The sequence below is a fragment of the Aptenodytes patagonicus genome, chromosome 18 (assembly GCF_965638725.1).
Source record: "Aptenodytes patagonicus chromosome 18, bAptPat1.pri.cur, whole genome shotgun sequence".
Taxonomy (NCBI): Eukaryota; Metazoa; Chordata; class Aves; order Sphenisciformes; family Spheniscidae; genus Aptenodytes; species Aptenodytes patagonicus.
The window spans coordinates 7,176,794-7,194,070 of NC_134966.1; the positions used below are offsets into that span (position 1 = coordinate 7,176,794).

The window sequence follows — 17,277 nt, forward strand, 5'->3', positions numbered from 1 at the left end:
GCTGAAGTTTCATTGAGCCGTTCTAGGTTTCTAGAAGGGAGCCTGCGCAGTTCTCTGTCAGTCTGTTTCGTGGCTAAAGATGTCATTACCGATAGAACCCACTTCCCTGTCAACACACACGTGAGCAGCTTTGCTACCGGGGCCCCGGGAAGCCCTGGGCCCTTGCCAGCGCGTTCTACCACTGTGAGTTAATCGAGTTGTTAAACCAGGCAGGTGATGCGAGCCCTGCCTGGGGCTGCGGGGGACAAGAGCAGCTCTCTGCCAGAGCAGTGAATGACACCACATTAGCTAAAGCCTGAAATATCTGAAGAAATAGAGCCGGAGTCGGGTTAATAAGAACGTGCAGCTCGTTCTTTAGCAACTTGAAGTCAACCGCCAAAACTTGCAGCTCACAAACCCCGTCACCTCAGCAACTGCAGAACAGCTCGTAACCTTCCAGGAGACATGAACGAACGCCCTCCCCTAGGGAGGGGATTATTCAGTGTCTAGACAAACAGCTCTAGCGCTGCTCTGGCAAACCCGTAATTGTACTTTTTGTTACCCTCTGTCCGTTAAAACACTCGAAGCTTAGTTCTGCATCTATATTTCATTTGACATCTGACTGCAGCCTTGCTTTTCTCCGACTCCCGCAGTAGGCAGCTACGGTATTTCTGAGCACGCGTCTCAAATGCCAACGTAAGCTACATTTCATGGCTGCAGTCTTTTATCAGTTATTCTTGCAAATCACCTCATTTTCCCCTTATTTTACCCTTGCTGATGGCAAAAAAAGGGGAGATGAAAGAACTACTCATGCATTGGACTGATGGAGCTAACCTCGGTATTGAGATTACCTGCTCCCTCCCCCCGGGTCTTCGGGGAGCAGTGGGGAGTTCAGTTTACACGAGCCGCTCTTCTTCCCTCGACTCCTCTCACGGCCGGACTACGGCCTCACGAACAGAGGGATCATTTGGACGCAGCCGAGCTGCGATACACAGACGGCAAGTACTCTGCACCACCTGCCCCACGCTCTCGCCTTACGACGCGTGCGTCGTGTCTCAGCCCATGGGAAGGGGAATTGGCTCTTCCTTGGGTGATGCAGGGCCCAGGTACTGCACGTGGACCCCACGGCTTTACCTTCACGAGCTCTCGCTGGCGAGGCCGCAGCCTTGCTCTGCTGCCCGCTGGCGCCGGGGGCACATCTCCGCCCTCCTGAAGGGCCGGAGGACGTGGCATCCTGTGCACTGGGACATGTCCAGTGACACAGCCGGCACACGTAAAGCTCATTTTATTTCCTTCCCAGTTATTGCTCAGCTTGGCTTCAGCTGCCAGCCCTCACTCACTCATTTGGTTGTGCTGTTTCTATTTAGAGTTAGCAATGCTAATACTGCCTAAGAGAAATCAACCTTAGAGCCAGACAGACACCCCCTCCTATTCACTGTTTCCCAAAAGCATGGAGACTAGCAGACTGTTTCATAAACAGTACTGAATTGTCCTGAACTGACAGGGATGTCAATTAGTGCTGGCAAAGAACAACTGAAATTCCCTTAAAAGAAAACAGCAATCTGACCTTAGGAGAAACCCCCTCTATATAGCTGCTTCAAGTGAAATTATCAGCCAGGCGTCGCCTCCTCTGAGCTGTACAACTGCAAATCCTCATTGGAAACAGGCTCGTCTAGGAGCCGTGGACTGGACTAACAGGTGACGGAGAAGCTGTCTGGAAGCTAGCCAGGGTTTTTGTCTCAGCTAGAGAGACGCGCACGCTGTTCACCAACCCACCGTATTAAAATGGAATTGTAAATATCCTCACCCAGACCTACAGAAATGCATCTGGTTCTCAGATTGTTCAGCGAAGGGAAACGTTACTGTGTTTCATACATCTGCACGTTCACGCGTGCATGCACAAATGCATTATTTGCTGGGCTTGCAGCAGGTTTAAACAATCGGTATCAAAAACATCTGCCAAGACTTCCAGTTAAACCACAGCATTCACCATGGGCATGACAAGCTACAGCGCTCCGTTAGAGGAAATATCTCCCCCAAGCTTCTAGTTCTCACGGCCTCCTGCTGAAGCGGGGGAAAAGCAAGAACCGCCCGCCTTTCCCAAGGACAGCAACGAGCCCCACCAGAACAGCGCGTCTCCCTTCCTCCTCAGATGACCAAAGAAGAAACCCCTCACCCCCTCAGCCTCTGTTCAGTGCCAGCTGGAAAGGTACAAGTTTGAGTGATAAAACTGTGTCTCGGAGTGACCCGACGGGAAGTGGCTGTGTGGGACGGGCACTCAAAGGTACAGGCAGAGCCAAATTAATACTCCAAATACCTGAAAATTCCAGTATGAAATAATATGAAACAGAAAACAAAACAAAAAAACCCCCCCAAGTACCGTGAGTAAGCGTGTGCCGCCACGGTTGTGGCTACAGCAGCTAGGCACAAGCGCCCCACTGGAGCAGACTTACTCCTCGTAAATTTTACAGCTGGACACACAGCCGAGGAGAATAATGAGGGGAACGACAGCAGCTTAGGGGAGTTTGGGGCTGTAAAATTTATATCCTGCTGAAACAGCAAGTCACAGCTAAATTCCCGTTCTCAACTGGCAACGCTTGTGGTAAGGCAGGAAGGTCAGTGGGGAGCAAGGGCAGAACGCCTCAGCAAGTCAGGGAAGCTGTTTTATTGGGAAAGAGAAGCGACAAAACCATTTTTCTTCTTCTCTGGATGATCAAAAGGGTCCTCTGAAACTGTATTTCTGGAATTAAGTGTTTATTTAAATATGTGGATGATTTCCCTTTCATTGTTACAAGGTCAATATTCGCTTTCAAATGGAAGCACTTTATTTGGTTGAATTCTGTCTCCAGAAATGAATGGGCAATACCAGAACCTTTTACATTGGCAATGAAATCACAACACTGAGATGCCACCAAACTCTAGAGATCAGTGCTCAAACACACATACACACACATATACAAATAAAAAAAGTGCTCGACTTCATCATGTTAAAATAGAATTTGGCTTCTTTTAGGTCTTTTGACACTTCAGGCAGGAAAACAAAAACCAAAGAACAATATGCATCAAACTAAATGAACTTCTGAAAAATACTCAGCATTAAACACAACTTTCAGTATCAGTAAATATGTTTCTTCTCTATTTACAGGTGTTAAGAAAGGGCATTAGAGACTTTTGCCGGGGGTAATGAGATTTCGTAGGATGTACAGTCCACGCTTCTGGGCGAGATTAGTAAATTCAAGCAGAGTTTTTATAAACCAGTCGCATATTTAGTCCTTCAGATTTTGCAAAAGGTAAATTCTACAAAAATTACTCATTCGTTACCCTGAAGAAAGGCAGCGGAATGAAGACGTGTAGGCTACAATACACGACTGTCACTATTTTTTTCTTGCAGTAAGTTTTAAGATCCGGGCTTTCGGGAACTAGTTGCCAAGTTTATAAAAACTCCATACATGGTCTCCTAATAAAACTTTTGAAGAACATCAGTCAGCTAAAGCTAATGCTCCTTCTAAAGCGCTATTTAGCAACACAGACATTGCAACTGTTCAAATGTTCCACAGAGGCTGACAATAATATACTGTCCACCTAGATTAAATATATAAAAGCAAACTTTTATCTAATTTTTACAGAGATGGCACAACAATAGGTGAAAATGAATTCTTCTCGCTGCTGATTCAACAGTGCATTGGACACGAGAATAAAAATACTGCAGCTAAAAATATTTTAAAGGTATTTTTGCACACCTGTTAACTGCTTAACCATTTAGATCCCGATAGATGGACGCGACAAAGCCTTTGCACAGATCTTTGTACAAAGCCGCAAGTGCCAACCGTGTGGATCACATTCTGCCATCGGAGGCTCATGGATCTAAGCAGTTTAAGCGACCACAGTAGCAGCAACGATAAGGATGGTAATTTAATTGATTATGACCCTTCCGACGCCGCTGACACTGTAGCTGAACGGCCTCAGTGTTGGTATCACCCGCTTCTCAGTGCGGGCTCCTGAGCCACTTGAACTGGATTAAAAACCATAACCCTTTGCTGGTTGATGCTTGCAGATATTAAGCACCGTAATACAACAGCTACAGCTGTAGGACTGAGGGACTTTGTGCTATTAAAAATAAAAGTTGGTATCTTGAATGGAGAGAAAGGGACCGAGTTATGAACACGACACGTAACCCAACTCAACAATTACTTCATCCTGAGTGGGGACGGCCTAGGCAGTCCCCAACATGGAGAGTGCTTGATTCTTGGACACATTTCTATATGCTGACCCCGCATAAAAACGCAGCAGGCAGCAGAACAACACACACGTGTTTGTCTGCAAACTAAACCCGAGAGGTTTCATTTTAGGGTCACTGCCCGTAGTGGCTTCCATATCAATTTTCTCAAATTCTGGAGATTTTACAAAAGACGAAGTTCCCTAAGAGCAAGTAGATAACCCCAAATGATGTGTTGATCTACGAATAAATTAGGCCCTCAGGAGCTATTAAGTAGCAACTGATTCTTACGGGGCTCAAAGGTGTACAGGATGACTGTAAAATCCTAGCAATGGTGAAGATTGAGGGGAAACCAACAGTTAGAATATAGAAGTTTAGAAAGCAATTGAGCCTTTCTTAGGCAGCTGAGTTCCAGATCATGTGATATTTGGAGATACTATAGCTCTCTCTCCACTGCATGACACGATAAAGTGCAGCATCACTTATCATGCTACTTCTGCTTCAAATAAAACCATGTGACAACAGGATGGCTGATGAAGAAGTCACAATATTCCTGTCTGGCTTCTGGGTCGAGGTCCAGTCCATGACAAGGTGGGACAACGAAATAGAGCGCGGTTTCTTTTTTTCTTTTCTCTTTTATTTTTCTAAAAAAATTCTGTTATTCAAACATTAACTGATGAGAACGCACAAGATGTCATGCAAAAGGAGAAGGCAGGTCTGAAATGCTGAAAAACAAACCAACAAAAGAAAACTGCAGAGAGATTAACAACGAGCCACAAAATAACGTGACCCTCGGGAAGGTGGGCGCAGGCAAGGCAACAGGGCGAGCATGCAGACTGAAACGAGAGCAAAACGGAGGCCTTTGTGACAAGCAAAATGGGGCTTCAAACCAAAACGCCAGTGTCTGTGTGTGTCTGTGTGTGTGTGAGAGAAAGAGGAGGGAGAGGGGGGGGGGGGGGAATAAAGAGGAGGGGGCAGAGAGAACAAGCAGGAAAACAAGCGTACATACGTGAGCTTGAAGGCTTTCGGGAAACAACAAGGTCATAGGGATTTAATACTTGGAGTGAGCATCAGCCTAGATTTAAAAAAAAAAAAAATAAAGGCTGACAAGTATTAGTGACCTTTTGGGGAAAGCAGAATATTGACTAATGCCTAAGGATCAAATTTAATACCGCAAATTCAGAGCCCAGTCCAGCTGCTGTAACACTGTTCCCAGGGGAGGCTCTCCACATGAACGCACCTCCTTTCCAAGCCATTTGATGAGACTACCTGCAGGGTTAGCACTAAAGGCACCATGTGAAATGCTGATGGACCAGTGCACACATTCAGATGGACTGAGGGACAAGGGAGGACAGAAGATAGACCAGTACATGCTTGGGACTCTCTGGTTACCCTCGGCATCAAAGGGCAGCCAGCAGTTCTTTGACCGGTGTTGGGAGGTTGGGTGGGGGGAAAGCGTTGGTTATGTTTTACGGAGGGGCTGTGCCAAGCTGGCAGAAGAGTGGGAAAGGCTGGTAAGTTGATCTGAGCCACAAGTAGCATGCCATGAAAAAGAGCAAGCATCGGAATGGTACTGGGATGGAATTTAGGTCTGAATTTTTCAAGTGGGAACTCCAGACAAGACTGGGAGTCTGGCTTTCCATGGGTGTGTTTTAACTGCCTGCAGGGTAAACAGACCATTTTGTTTCTCCTTCTGTGACAAGCTCGCCCCGAGGTTCTTGCACCAGCACAAACACCTTTAGGAATCTAAAACATAAGAAAAGACAAAAAGAAAGAGACTGGATTAGAAAGAGGCTGGGGAAAACGGGATCCCTTAAGAGTAGTACTGCCTGCAGGAGGTTAAAGGAAATACAGCATCCAAGCATCTACCAGGTTACAAGGGGTTAAGGAAGGCTCCTGAACCGGGGCACACATTGCCAGCACTCAAACAGCGATCATTCACCCTCAGCCCTTCCCTCCAGCCTGGGGATGAGCATCACTGGGACACTGCTTTCCTCTGGGAGGAGGATGTAAAACTCGGGAGCAGGACCCTGCCAGCACTTTCTTAGTGCAACAGAGAAAACAAACGGCTTTTTAAGTTTCAGTCTGCAAAGGAGAACTGTATCTGCTCAAGCGACAGCTCCAGAGACCACGAACGATACTGAAGAACAACAACAGGAAGGTAAAACACAATTTTGCAGACGAATGCAGACTAGCTATCCTTTCCACAATAGGCTGTAAAGACCTTTCATTCTTAAGGGAAGTCCAGAAATAAACAGGTAAGTGAAATCAGTCTTAGCCTCTAAAGCCATCCTTTGTCACATTCCCGTACCCACAGACTTCTGGCCGAGGGTAAGTTTTCTCTGTGGCCAAGTGAAGCTACAATCCAGAAGTGTGATTTAGCCAAAGGGCTTGCTGTATCCAGGGGAATACAGGATGAGTTCAAACTTCCCTCGCATTCGAGAGGGCAGGGGAACCTTCCGACCTCCTTTGCACCCGCTTCCGTAAAAGAACAAACTCCAAATGACACCAAGAAGAAGTTTTCACAGAGCCACAACAAAACATTTTTCCTGCAAGGGAACTGCATTTGTACTTAGTGTGGGAAGCAGGTGAAAAGCAGCTCCGGGCCATTTGCTTTCCCTTATAAAGTTAAACTTAAATGAATTGCCATTAAAAAAAAAACCCTCACAGGAATGAGAAAATATAATGTTTATTAGAAGAAGACACCATGGTACATCAAGCTATAAAGAGATTCCTGACAGATGATGATTCTTTAAAAAAATGAGAATAGAAACGAAACAACCACACTGGCCAGAGTTAACAAACAGTAACACCAAACAAAAGTTTCTATGCAAGTCCAGCCAGAGGCAGGCAGCCGAGTAACCAAAAATGCTTATCAACGTAAGAGGGACTGAGTAGTTATCAAAACAACAGCTAGGTTAAGCAGAACAGCCTATAAAACCATTTATATTTATACATATATAAAAGGATAAAAACAATTCAAATTCAAGTAACTTTAGTTTTTAAGTTATGTTATATACATTTTTTTTTTTTTTTATACTGGGAGAACTAAGGACAAGTATTTAACAAAAGGATTTTAAAAAGCCACAGTCCAGTTTATAATTACTGTTTCCTAAATAATTTGGCAAGCATTAAATAATCAGATACATCCTAGATAAAAAGTGCATCAGCATGGTTAACTTTTACCTATTTATTTATATAAGTCAAGGCTCTGCATAATGGTTACAGCGAACAAACAGCAGAGCTGCAACACGGAGTCACAGAGCTTTCTATAAGGATTTATTTATATAATTGGAGGTGAGGAGGAACAGACCCACAGCGGCAAAGGAGCTGAAATGCTAATCAGCCCACGGCTCCAAAATTTTTTTTTTTTAATCAGGAAGTTTAACTTCACAAAACAGCCTCTGTTACTCGCATGTCACCCGAACAGCCAGCCTTTCCGGTGGAAGCGAGCACAGCATTTTTGTTGGGTGCAATGGCGAGTTTATATAAAGCCGGTTGTTTCATGCGAGTACTTTTGTGTATCACACTACTTCACAACATCCCTCAGTGAAAGACAGTTTTGTTCCCAAGAAGATTGTGAGGTACCATATTCAATAACACAGTACGGGCAGTCTCGAGCAAAAAGGCCCAAGTAGTTCCTGCGTTCGACAGCTGTCAGCACCAGATACCTGACCGGTGCAGAAAAGCCCTGCAAGAAGCTACAGCCATGGGTGCACAGAGCAGTTTCCTCCCTCGTCCCCTAGCAGTTAGAGGTTGGCGTAAGCCCCACAACATGAGTTTACATCCAATAGGTCCAATTTTTAGTCTGCATGTGTTTCAGCATTTATAATAGTTTCCTGCATGCATCACAAAGAGAACGAACTGTGTTGGCTCTCATTTATATTAGAAAGGAGAGTAACGCTGTTTACAACTAAATTCATACAGTCGGGCCAGTACTTTCATCGGTAGTGATGCACATTTAAATTTCAAGAGGTGAAGTTATACATGCATCAGCTGAGTGAACGGTACCTAACAGAGTCTTTCATTGCTGGAGATATGACATGTGCATTCATCTCTTCTAAAGAAAACCTTCTGAAACAGAGCTCTTACAACAACCGTAGCAGCAAACCAGTAGAATAAAAAGGTGAACAGGCCTATGCAACCCTACTCAAGAGATTTTCTGAAGTGATTTGTACACATCTGGAAAAAAAGAAAGGCAAAACAAGATAGACATTACTGTTCTTTTTTGTGATAGGGTTTGCTAACACCCTCTGACCGGAGGTATCATTGTAAACTTTACAAACAGCCCTCACGCAGGTATTTGCAGGAGCACGCAGACCTAGCTTGGCTCCCATGAAGACTACAATCAGGAGGGCGACTGCAGCACACGACTTACCTGTCCTATTCATCTCTGAAAACACAGGCTTCAGCTGACTGAAAAAGCTCGCCAGCTGCCCGGCGGCTTTTCGCAAAGCATTTACCAGTTGCATTTCTTAGGCAGAGCTGCCTCTGGCACAACCTAGTCAGGCAGGTACGCCCGAGCCAGAATTGATTCTGCCGGCTAGAAGAGTCACAAATGTACTCGGAGCTGGTGTGAATGCTCCCACACTTCATGCAACTAACATTTAGAGGTACCAGCTGCTCGAGCTTCTTTCCAAAAAGAGGAAAGAACTACTAAAGTTTGTAAATGCTTTAGTATTTACAGTGTCATTTTCAGGAATGTTGTAGCTTCAGTTTCAAGGATTGAGTAAAGTCACTTCTACTAATATATTAAAAATCAAATGAGAAATTTGCAGCTTGCAACAAAGTTTGTCTTTTAAACATAGCAGCACTTCCCCCAAATCTTTATACTGCTACTGTGACATTTTATGGAAAGTTCTCTTTTAGCTTTTCTTTTTAACCAGAGAATTGAGAAATAAGAGGTAAATATTATAGTTCCTTTACATTAGATATTCACAGACACATTTGATTTTGTTCCTGAAGTCCAGAAAAATTAATGGAAAAACTTAAAAGGATCTGAAAAACCTCCATCGTTGCTACAGAAGTGGCTGCAACCGTATCAGCCTTCACCCCCAGCACAGACCGCATTTTTACGATCATTCAGCGTCATCCTGTAACTTACATAACACCATTAACATACTAACACGATTTTCTGGCTGGTATTGCAATACTCCTGCAATATTCTCTCCAGAAGGGTAAATTAAAGACAAACTTTTGCTAGTTCAGTTAGCAGGACTTTGTCAGGACTTCTCACCCCACTCAGAGATACGCTTTGCTTCACTTCCATCCAACCTGCTGCTCTGCTCGTAAATCGGCCATTTGCTGTAACGTTCCACTGATGTGAACCACACTGCGTATCTGAGGGCAGGGGAGCCACGCTTGTTACTTAAGACAGATGTAGATGCCACACTAGCTTAGCTGTTTTCAAGCAGCCTACACCGCTGAACAACAAATTTTCCAGCAGAATAATAATGTTGCTTTCAACTACTGCCACGCACAAAGCAGTCAATCTCCATAGGAGAGAACACAGGGATAAGAGATGGGATCTCCCATTCTGTGCTTTCTGCCCTGTTCCGAATATGAAATAAGGAGAATGTACAATCTATGTTCCTGTTTCAAAGGTTAATAAAAGCCGACAGAGGGGCTGAGCCTTCTGCACTCTTTTGCATCTCAACTGACCCTGTATTTGCCAACACAAACATAAAACTACCATATTATGGCAAAATAAAACAAGACCCCAGCAGACAAGGCACTGCACTGTTTAATACTGAATCCAAGACAGTGAAGTGATCAAGTTATAGTGTTTGTTTACAGACAGTCCTACTCCTCTCTTCCTGTTGTCCGTAAATCCCAATGAGAATGGTTCAGTTTTCTTTTAAATTGGATGAGGCAGCTTGTTTCACACCGAGAACTCTAAAGTCCAGGAAACACAACAATAATCTGAAGGATTAAGTGACTGAAAAAACACATAAATTATTTAACAGTGGACTTCAAACACATCCTGATTTGAAACAGGACTAAAATCTTTTGATTTCTCAGTGTAATACCTTACCAGGTGTTCATGGGGCTAGCATTTATTCTATCCAGGATTCCCCTGTAGCACTGCTTGCTTACACAACACACCTATTTGTGAGGAGTTAAAAGCAACAACAAAACAGAAGATTGCCGAGTCTAAGCTCTGAATGTCTCCATTGATCTTGTGTGAGCAAAAGATTAAACCATTAGTTATGGTCATCTGAAACAGCAAATACATCTTCTGAAATGTATCAAGGTGGGAAAGAATGGAGCATCTTCCTTAACGTTTTACCGATTTATCAAGGACACACTACCTGCGTAGACAGGTTTTGGCAAGATCTCTCCTTCCCCTTTCAAACACACTAACTAAATGACGACCAGGTTTCAATCCAAAAGGTCCACAGAACCCATTAGGCTCTGAAAAGCTACCACACTGAGACACAAACCGGCAGTCTAAGTATTTCCCATATAACATTCCACTGAATCAGTTTGGGACAAACAGCTGACTTGTGAACGTGTCCGAGATGCCACCGGGATATCTGAGGAGAGCCCATGTTATTCCAAATGGCTTTGTGTTTCCTGCACTAAGTCAGGTGTGCAATGGCAGCGACAGTTGAACAAGCGCTGTCTAGGAAAGGCTGCATTTCCCCTCTAGTTTTACAGTCTACCACACTATCCTTCTCTGATCAATAAAAAGCACGTTTTGCAGTACAGCAAGCCGCATTAGTCCACGTACGAAATAATGCACCTCGTGGCATTGTACAGACTTTTAGAAGGCTCTATCTGCAACACAGAGCTGTTTCAGGGTTGGATATTTCTGTGAAGGCAAATAAAGTAGTAATAATAGTATTAAATATAAGTCATAGCACCTTTGGCATTTTTGTCCAAATAGACTTCAACATACGACGTAGGGACATAGCCCTCCTCATCTTCGTTCCTTCGGATTCGTGTCCACCCATCGCCTTTGTCTTCTTCTATTACATAGAGCATTTCTCCTTCTGCTACAGAAATTGTTCCTTCATTCTGACCTGAAAGACACAGTAACACGGCGTTCAGGCTGTCCTGCACAATGGGAACCGCAGATGCAGCAGGAGGGTGCTCAGGGCACACTCCGACAACGTGCTAATGCAACCTTCATTGCATCACTAGCACAGCATGAACAAGAACGCGTGATTCTGGAGATGGCAGCATGTACACGAAGAACCTGATGAATGTGATCCTGACATCAGAGTTTTGGGTTTGTTTTTTTGTTCGTTTTTGTTTCCCCCCCCCAGAGTCCATGCATAACGGGAGACAAATCACTGCCTTAGCGCCTCTCTAAGAAACAGAATCATGCCAGAGCCTCACTCGCCCTTTCTTTGCCTATTTAAGCACTGCAGGGATTAAATGAAGGTTTCCCACTTGTCCTTGGTACATGAACTAAACAAAACAGTAAGTGAAATGAGAGTAAAGGCTGAGTGATACCTTCAAATGTATAGAGCGCTTTACATGTTCCTATGGTGGGTAGTGGTTCTTCATCATCAAATTCATCGTCAAAATCCGTTGCCGGTACTTTCATCTCAGTCTCCTGACTTTGCTCTTCTGTGTAACTGCCATCTGGGCTGCTCAAGAGAGGAAAATACAGAGCAACTATAGCGACCAGTCTCAGGAGCAAAGAGAATGACTTAGTTACCAGACACTTAAGGCAAGGTGAGCGACTGTAGCTGGAGCAGCTCAGCAATTCCAAAGCATGCTCAGAACTGGCTGTTACACTAGCAGCTGTCACAAAGCGATGGGTGAGACCAGGCATTTTTCCCATCAAAAGCTGTAAAAAATGCACCTATCTCACTCATCTTCACAGCAGTGAGTGTAGGGGGCTATTATACATTTCATCACATTCAGAAAAGTAGCTCTTAAAGTTGGGATCTTACGTATGCTAAAATCAGTATGTGAAACACTTCACGGAGTGCCTGCCTTCATTCTGGTTACAGAATGAGTTTCTGAATGCTGCAGAGCTACAGTTTTCCTGATTAACAAGCTAAGGAAAGCAGGTTCAATTACCAGTCTGAACAGGACAGCTCTGTACAGATACTGTACCTCTCCCGGTCCTGCGCACAGCTGTTCACTGCTGAAGTGTTCTGGGCTTCATACAGTCCGCTCTGCCGCCGGGCCTGTTCAGTCCGCATGGGTAACCTGCCCTCCACCTCAGCCAGCCAGCCCTGCAAGGGGAAAGCAGTCTCATGCATCTCTCATGCTTCAACTTGCAAGGGGATATGTTGCTTTTACTTTGCTGCGTCATATTTGACATTCAGACTATGGAACTAAAACCAGATTGTAAACGTATTTAAATTTTCCTTTGGGCTGCAGTTGTCAGGGGGAATAGATTCTGTACTTTAAGTGTATATTAAATCTATCGGTCTTGCCAAAAAACACACTTACTGAAAACTCGATTCTTTTTTGACACCGGGTGCTGAACACACTGTGACCCAAGAGAAGCAGTTAACAGCAGCTGTTGGGAGATGCTGCTGCTCTAGTCACAATAAAGTAAAAAGACATCTGGCAGCTTATAGTAGTCTCAGTAACACCAGAAACAGCAACCTCAGTGACTGCTGAATGCAAAAGAGGACTAAAGCTGGGGAGAATGAAAGACCCAGTGATTTTCAAATGGATAAGAAAACAGTGGATAGTGAAGCCAAGAACTGTAAGAAACATCTAAAATTAACAGGCTGTGTCTATTTATGCACATAGCGTAACTTACAGAGTGAAGTCTTTTCTCAGCCCTATAATCCTTCTTGTGTAATTATAATGGCTTCATATATTCCAAATACTCCTTATGCTCTTGAGATTTTGTATCTCTAAGAAGCTTCCTGTTAATGGCAGACTATTCCTTAAAACATATTTTATCTGAAGGCTTCTGTCTTGCTGTTAAGACTATAAATGGTGCTTTACATTTATGTTCCTCTCATCTTCCACAGACATCTGTAACGTGATGCTTCAAATTATTTAATTAAATAAGCACCTGAACCCCTCTGGGCAGTCCAGAGAGCACTACATTTCTCTTATCCACCACTTAGCACAATTTGTTTTCTGTGGCAAATTAAACAGCAGGATTGTTGGCTGACTGTCACAGGAGATGGTACATATTTATGTTACACAAACAGGCTCAAAGATCTCAATTAATGCAAGTGCTCAAGTAGCACTCACCCATACATGGTAAGAAAATGCATCAATACATCTGGAAAAGCAGTGAAGCATCTGCTTAGAACTGAGCATATGCTGAGCTACGTTTTACTGAAACGTCTCTTCCCATACCTCAAATTTCTGAACTTCTAATCGTAACTTTTCAATGTTCTGTGCAAGTTCTGCTAATCTGTGGTCCACACTCGCTGCGTCTCCCATCTGTGGGTTCTTGATATACACATCTTTCATTTTCGTTAAGGCATCTCTGAGAAGAAAAATAAAACGTGTTAGTGTGGCTGGGGGAACATGCTTTTCTCTAAATGAGGGCAAATGAAAGGATAATAAGCTGCCTCTTCTTTACTCTGTGGTTCAAGCCTAATCGGCTACAAGGGTAACTGAGAATATCCAGACAGGGCCTTTTGCCCTGTATAGAACCAGCCATTGAAAAAATAACAGTAAAATCACTTGCCAGAAGAGAATTTACACTGTCAGAGATGGGAAAAAAGTGAGTGATGCCTTTGCCTATGATGTGACATGACAGAGACACTGTACACGAGCCAAACTCTTCAAGCCCCTACATTAAAAGGAGCTCCTCACTCTACAGGCAGCTGAGGGTTCTTCACATGAGTGAGGGTGGCAGGAGGATCGCGAGGGGCAGGGGGAATAAAATTTCACAATCATTGCAATGAGTGACAGCTTCAGCTTTCTAGATTAACATCATCCCTGTTTTTGGGGCACAGACAAACAGTTGCATCATTATTCTCCACTGTGGGCTGAAATCCAGTTGAGAAACTGGGACAAAAGAGCTGGACGTGGATGTATTAATAATAAAAATGGAGTGCTAACCAGAAATTCTCACCCTGCCTGTTGCAGTTTGTCTTTTGCAACCCAAATCATTTGTAAGATATTTATTTCACACTGCTTAAAACCGAAGCTAAATCCAGATGGTTTGCATTTGTCACAGCACAGTGACAGATGGACCTTAGGCCACATAATGCGACCTTGCATCCTGTTAAGTTATACAGCATTTTTACTAGACTCTTTCTGGGGGCTGTGTTTCGTATCAACCCAGATGCCAAACGCCTAGGGTTTCAGAGATGTTAATTTTAAGGCCTGCTATGATGAATGTGGTACTGTAAGGCCAAGATTAACGTAGTACATGCCTTCATGAGCTCCCTTAGGAAAGCCTGCAGAGCTCTCACTGACAGCAGTGTGCTGCCTTTGACCTGAGTCAAGTTGAGGCTGAACTTGAAGGAAAAAAAAAGTTATCTGCGCGATGATGAACATTTCAGAGCTTAGAGAAGGGCGGACTTATGAGCTGATTTCCTGTATTACTGGCACAGCTATTCAGCTTTTCTCTAGGCATTACTTGGGGGAAGAAAGGTTAATGTGAGTCCCACGACTCAAGTTAACACTCTTTATATTTGAGAGTTTCCCACCAAACTCTTGACAATTGCAATCCTGTGCCTGCCTTTGCTTTGTGTGTATAGAAAATGGGAAAAAGTGTGGGTGGCAAGGAAGTGGGACTGCTCTGTGGTTGAAGCCCTAAGGGATAATATTGCAAACATATGAGTCATGATTATTACTATTTTTTAACTCTTATTTAACTGCTGGTGCTACTTCCTCAATCATATACTATCTTTATTTAAAATAACTCCATTCTGCTCTGATTTCGTATCTGATTTTAACATTGGGTTACCTCAGAATCAATACAGAGCAGAAAAAAAAAATCTGTACAGAGACAAATGTAAGTTACAACAGAGGAAAAAAACAAAGTAGTGAGAAATCATATAATCATGTGCAGTTTGCCTTTCTTATTCATGATATAAAACATAAAGAAGAAAGTTTGGGTTACTCGACCAAACAGGTTCTTCAAAGCAAGTTAGCAGAAAATGTAGGCACATCTGTACAAATGCAAAGCAATACTGAGGGATAGACTGGTACCGGAGAGGCTAAGTCTTGAAATCATTCAGGGAAGAAAAGTTCTGTCTCTTGCAAACATAACATGCTGAATCTTTAATGCAACCGCAGAATGTGAACAAACACAAAGCAACAAATATAGGCTGCCACAATCAATAAAAGATGTGTAACTAAAATAGCCTTATTCTCAACCAGAATGATAAATGAAGCCTTGTAGAAAAAGCATCCACAAAAGCACAGGACTCACTACCCTTCTGCTTCCACGAAATGTAAGCTACAGATCAGAGAGTCTTAAGATACACACCAATCAATCAGCACTTTTGATGATGTTAACATGCTCATAATAGTCACTCTTGCTGGGACCTACCCATGCCCATCATACAGTAATAGGCACTCTGCTTAGTGCTGAGAGAGACGTCTATGATTGTACCTTTGACTGAGGCTGTATTTACCTCCTGTACTTTCCTATAAAACACCCTCAGGAATGGCTCACATCAAGAAACAAACTTAGTATATCTAACAGCAATCTTTGTCTGGCTCATGATTAAACTGCTGCTCTCCCGTGAAAGCCCAAGAAAGAAGGAAAAATTGTCTCTAGTTGCTTCATTTATATCATTCCTATCCTTATACTAGGATCTTCTCATCTCATGATTCCCAAGACAGGATATGCATTACACTGAGGTGGGAGAATGGAATAAAAAGAAAGCCAGCTTTTGCCCCAGCTCCGACCTACCTCAGCCAAAATTACATCACCGATTTCAGAATCTGTGCTGTGCAGAGCCTTGCATCTCTCAGATGTTTTTAGCCATATGCAACCTCTGATTCTTTTTTTTCTTGGAACAGTACCTTAAACAAACCTAGAACCTTGTCCTTATTTGCTCTTTCTTATATATTGCTTGTTTCTGTTCTCCTATATAAGACCACCTATTTCATTTTTCATTGGAGGGGGTTGACATACCTTTGATCCATTTCCTTCTGAATGTCTTTGTTTAGTTCATCAACTTTTTGCTGAAGTTTCTTTCTTCTTTGCTCAGGTGGGAGATTGCTGAAGTCCTCTGGCCCTGCTCCCTGCACAGAGTGGAATGGAAGAAAAAAAAAGAAGAAAAATCAGAGCCTGAAAGAATCCTTCAGGATTGCATTTTGAAAAGAGCTCACAAATGTCTGTGCAAAATCACAATGGTCTGAAGCATTGTTATTATTTGTACCGAGAGGTATCTGTTAGCAATCTGGATGCCCTAGAAATAATCTCAGGACCACATCCCACTTTCATACCAAATGGCTAACGGGAGATCACCAACTAAGGAATGCCAGAATTCAATGGCAAAGCCAAGAATCTATTTTTATCCATAGTTATCATCAGATTTTATTTAACAGAGTTCCATTCTCATGCTGATCCTTCCTGCCTTCCCTTACTCTGCTACAAACAGCATCCCCACAAAAGCAGTTGCTAGATTTTACTCCTGTGTCACAGTCGCGCTTCTCATGTACACTATAAATTGCTTGCTTGGTCTGCGTAGTCTGAGTGTTGGTCCAATACGGTTAATTTATGTCAGGGCTCTCCTTAACACACTAAGGTAATAGAAGCACTTCCTCTGGCATTCTGCAATTTAAAACCACGCTGCATACTTTCCAGGATCCACATTCCATGTCAAAGTCTCTCAATTTTTCCTCTCTCACTTGTTCTAGCATAACAAATATCAAAGCCATAGAATCAATCAATTTGAAATCATAGCTGAAGAAAATATTTGAAGACCACAGTGGTTACCTTTGAGTGATTCTGCTTGAAAACCCCTTTTCTGCCTTCAAACTGCTATGCTTCTTCTTGATTGCCTCAATTTAATATAGCAGATAGATGACATAAAATAAATCCATACTATTTTCTTCAAAGTACCACCTATTTTTGTCTTGCAGGAGGGCAAGCGGGACAGTTTGGGTGGGCTATACTGAACACACATCAATACTAATTAGTTGCACATAAAGGAATGAAGTTCTTGTACATTATCTTG

General features: G+C 43.2%; 1 protein-coding gene across 28 annotated transcripts in view; it reads right to left on the reverse strand.

The window, feature by feature from the left end:
• Positions 1-2,966: 2,966 nt before the first annotated feature.
• Positions 2,967-17,277, reverse strand: part of FNBP1 (formin binding protein 1) — a 103,783-nt gene continuing 89,472 nt past the window's right edge. For 14 of the 28 annotated variants that reach the window (XM_076355317.1, XM_076355315.1, XM_076355314.1 and 11 more), the window contains 6 exons: positions 16,230-16,339; positions 13,484-13,616; positions 12,269-12,390; positions 11,657-11,796; positions 11,062-11,220; positions 6,869-8,377 (listed from right to left, as the gene is read on the reverse strand). In XM_076355317.1, coding sequence (XP_076211432.1) covers positions 8,346-8,377; positions 11,062-11,220; positions 11,657-11,796; positions 12,269-12,390; positions 13,484-13,616; positions 16,230-16,339 — 696 coding nt within the window. In that variant the 3' untranslated portion in view covers positions 6,869-8,345. The other 14 variants (XM_076355318.1, XM_076355312.1, XM_076355310.1 and 11 more) reach the window with 4 other exon arrangements.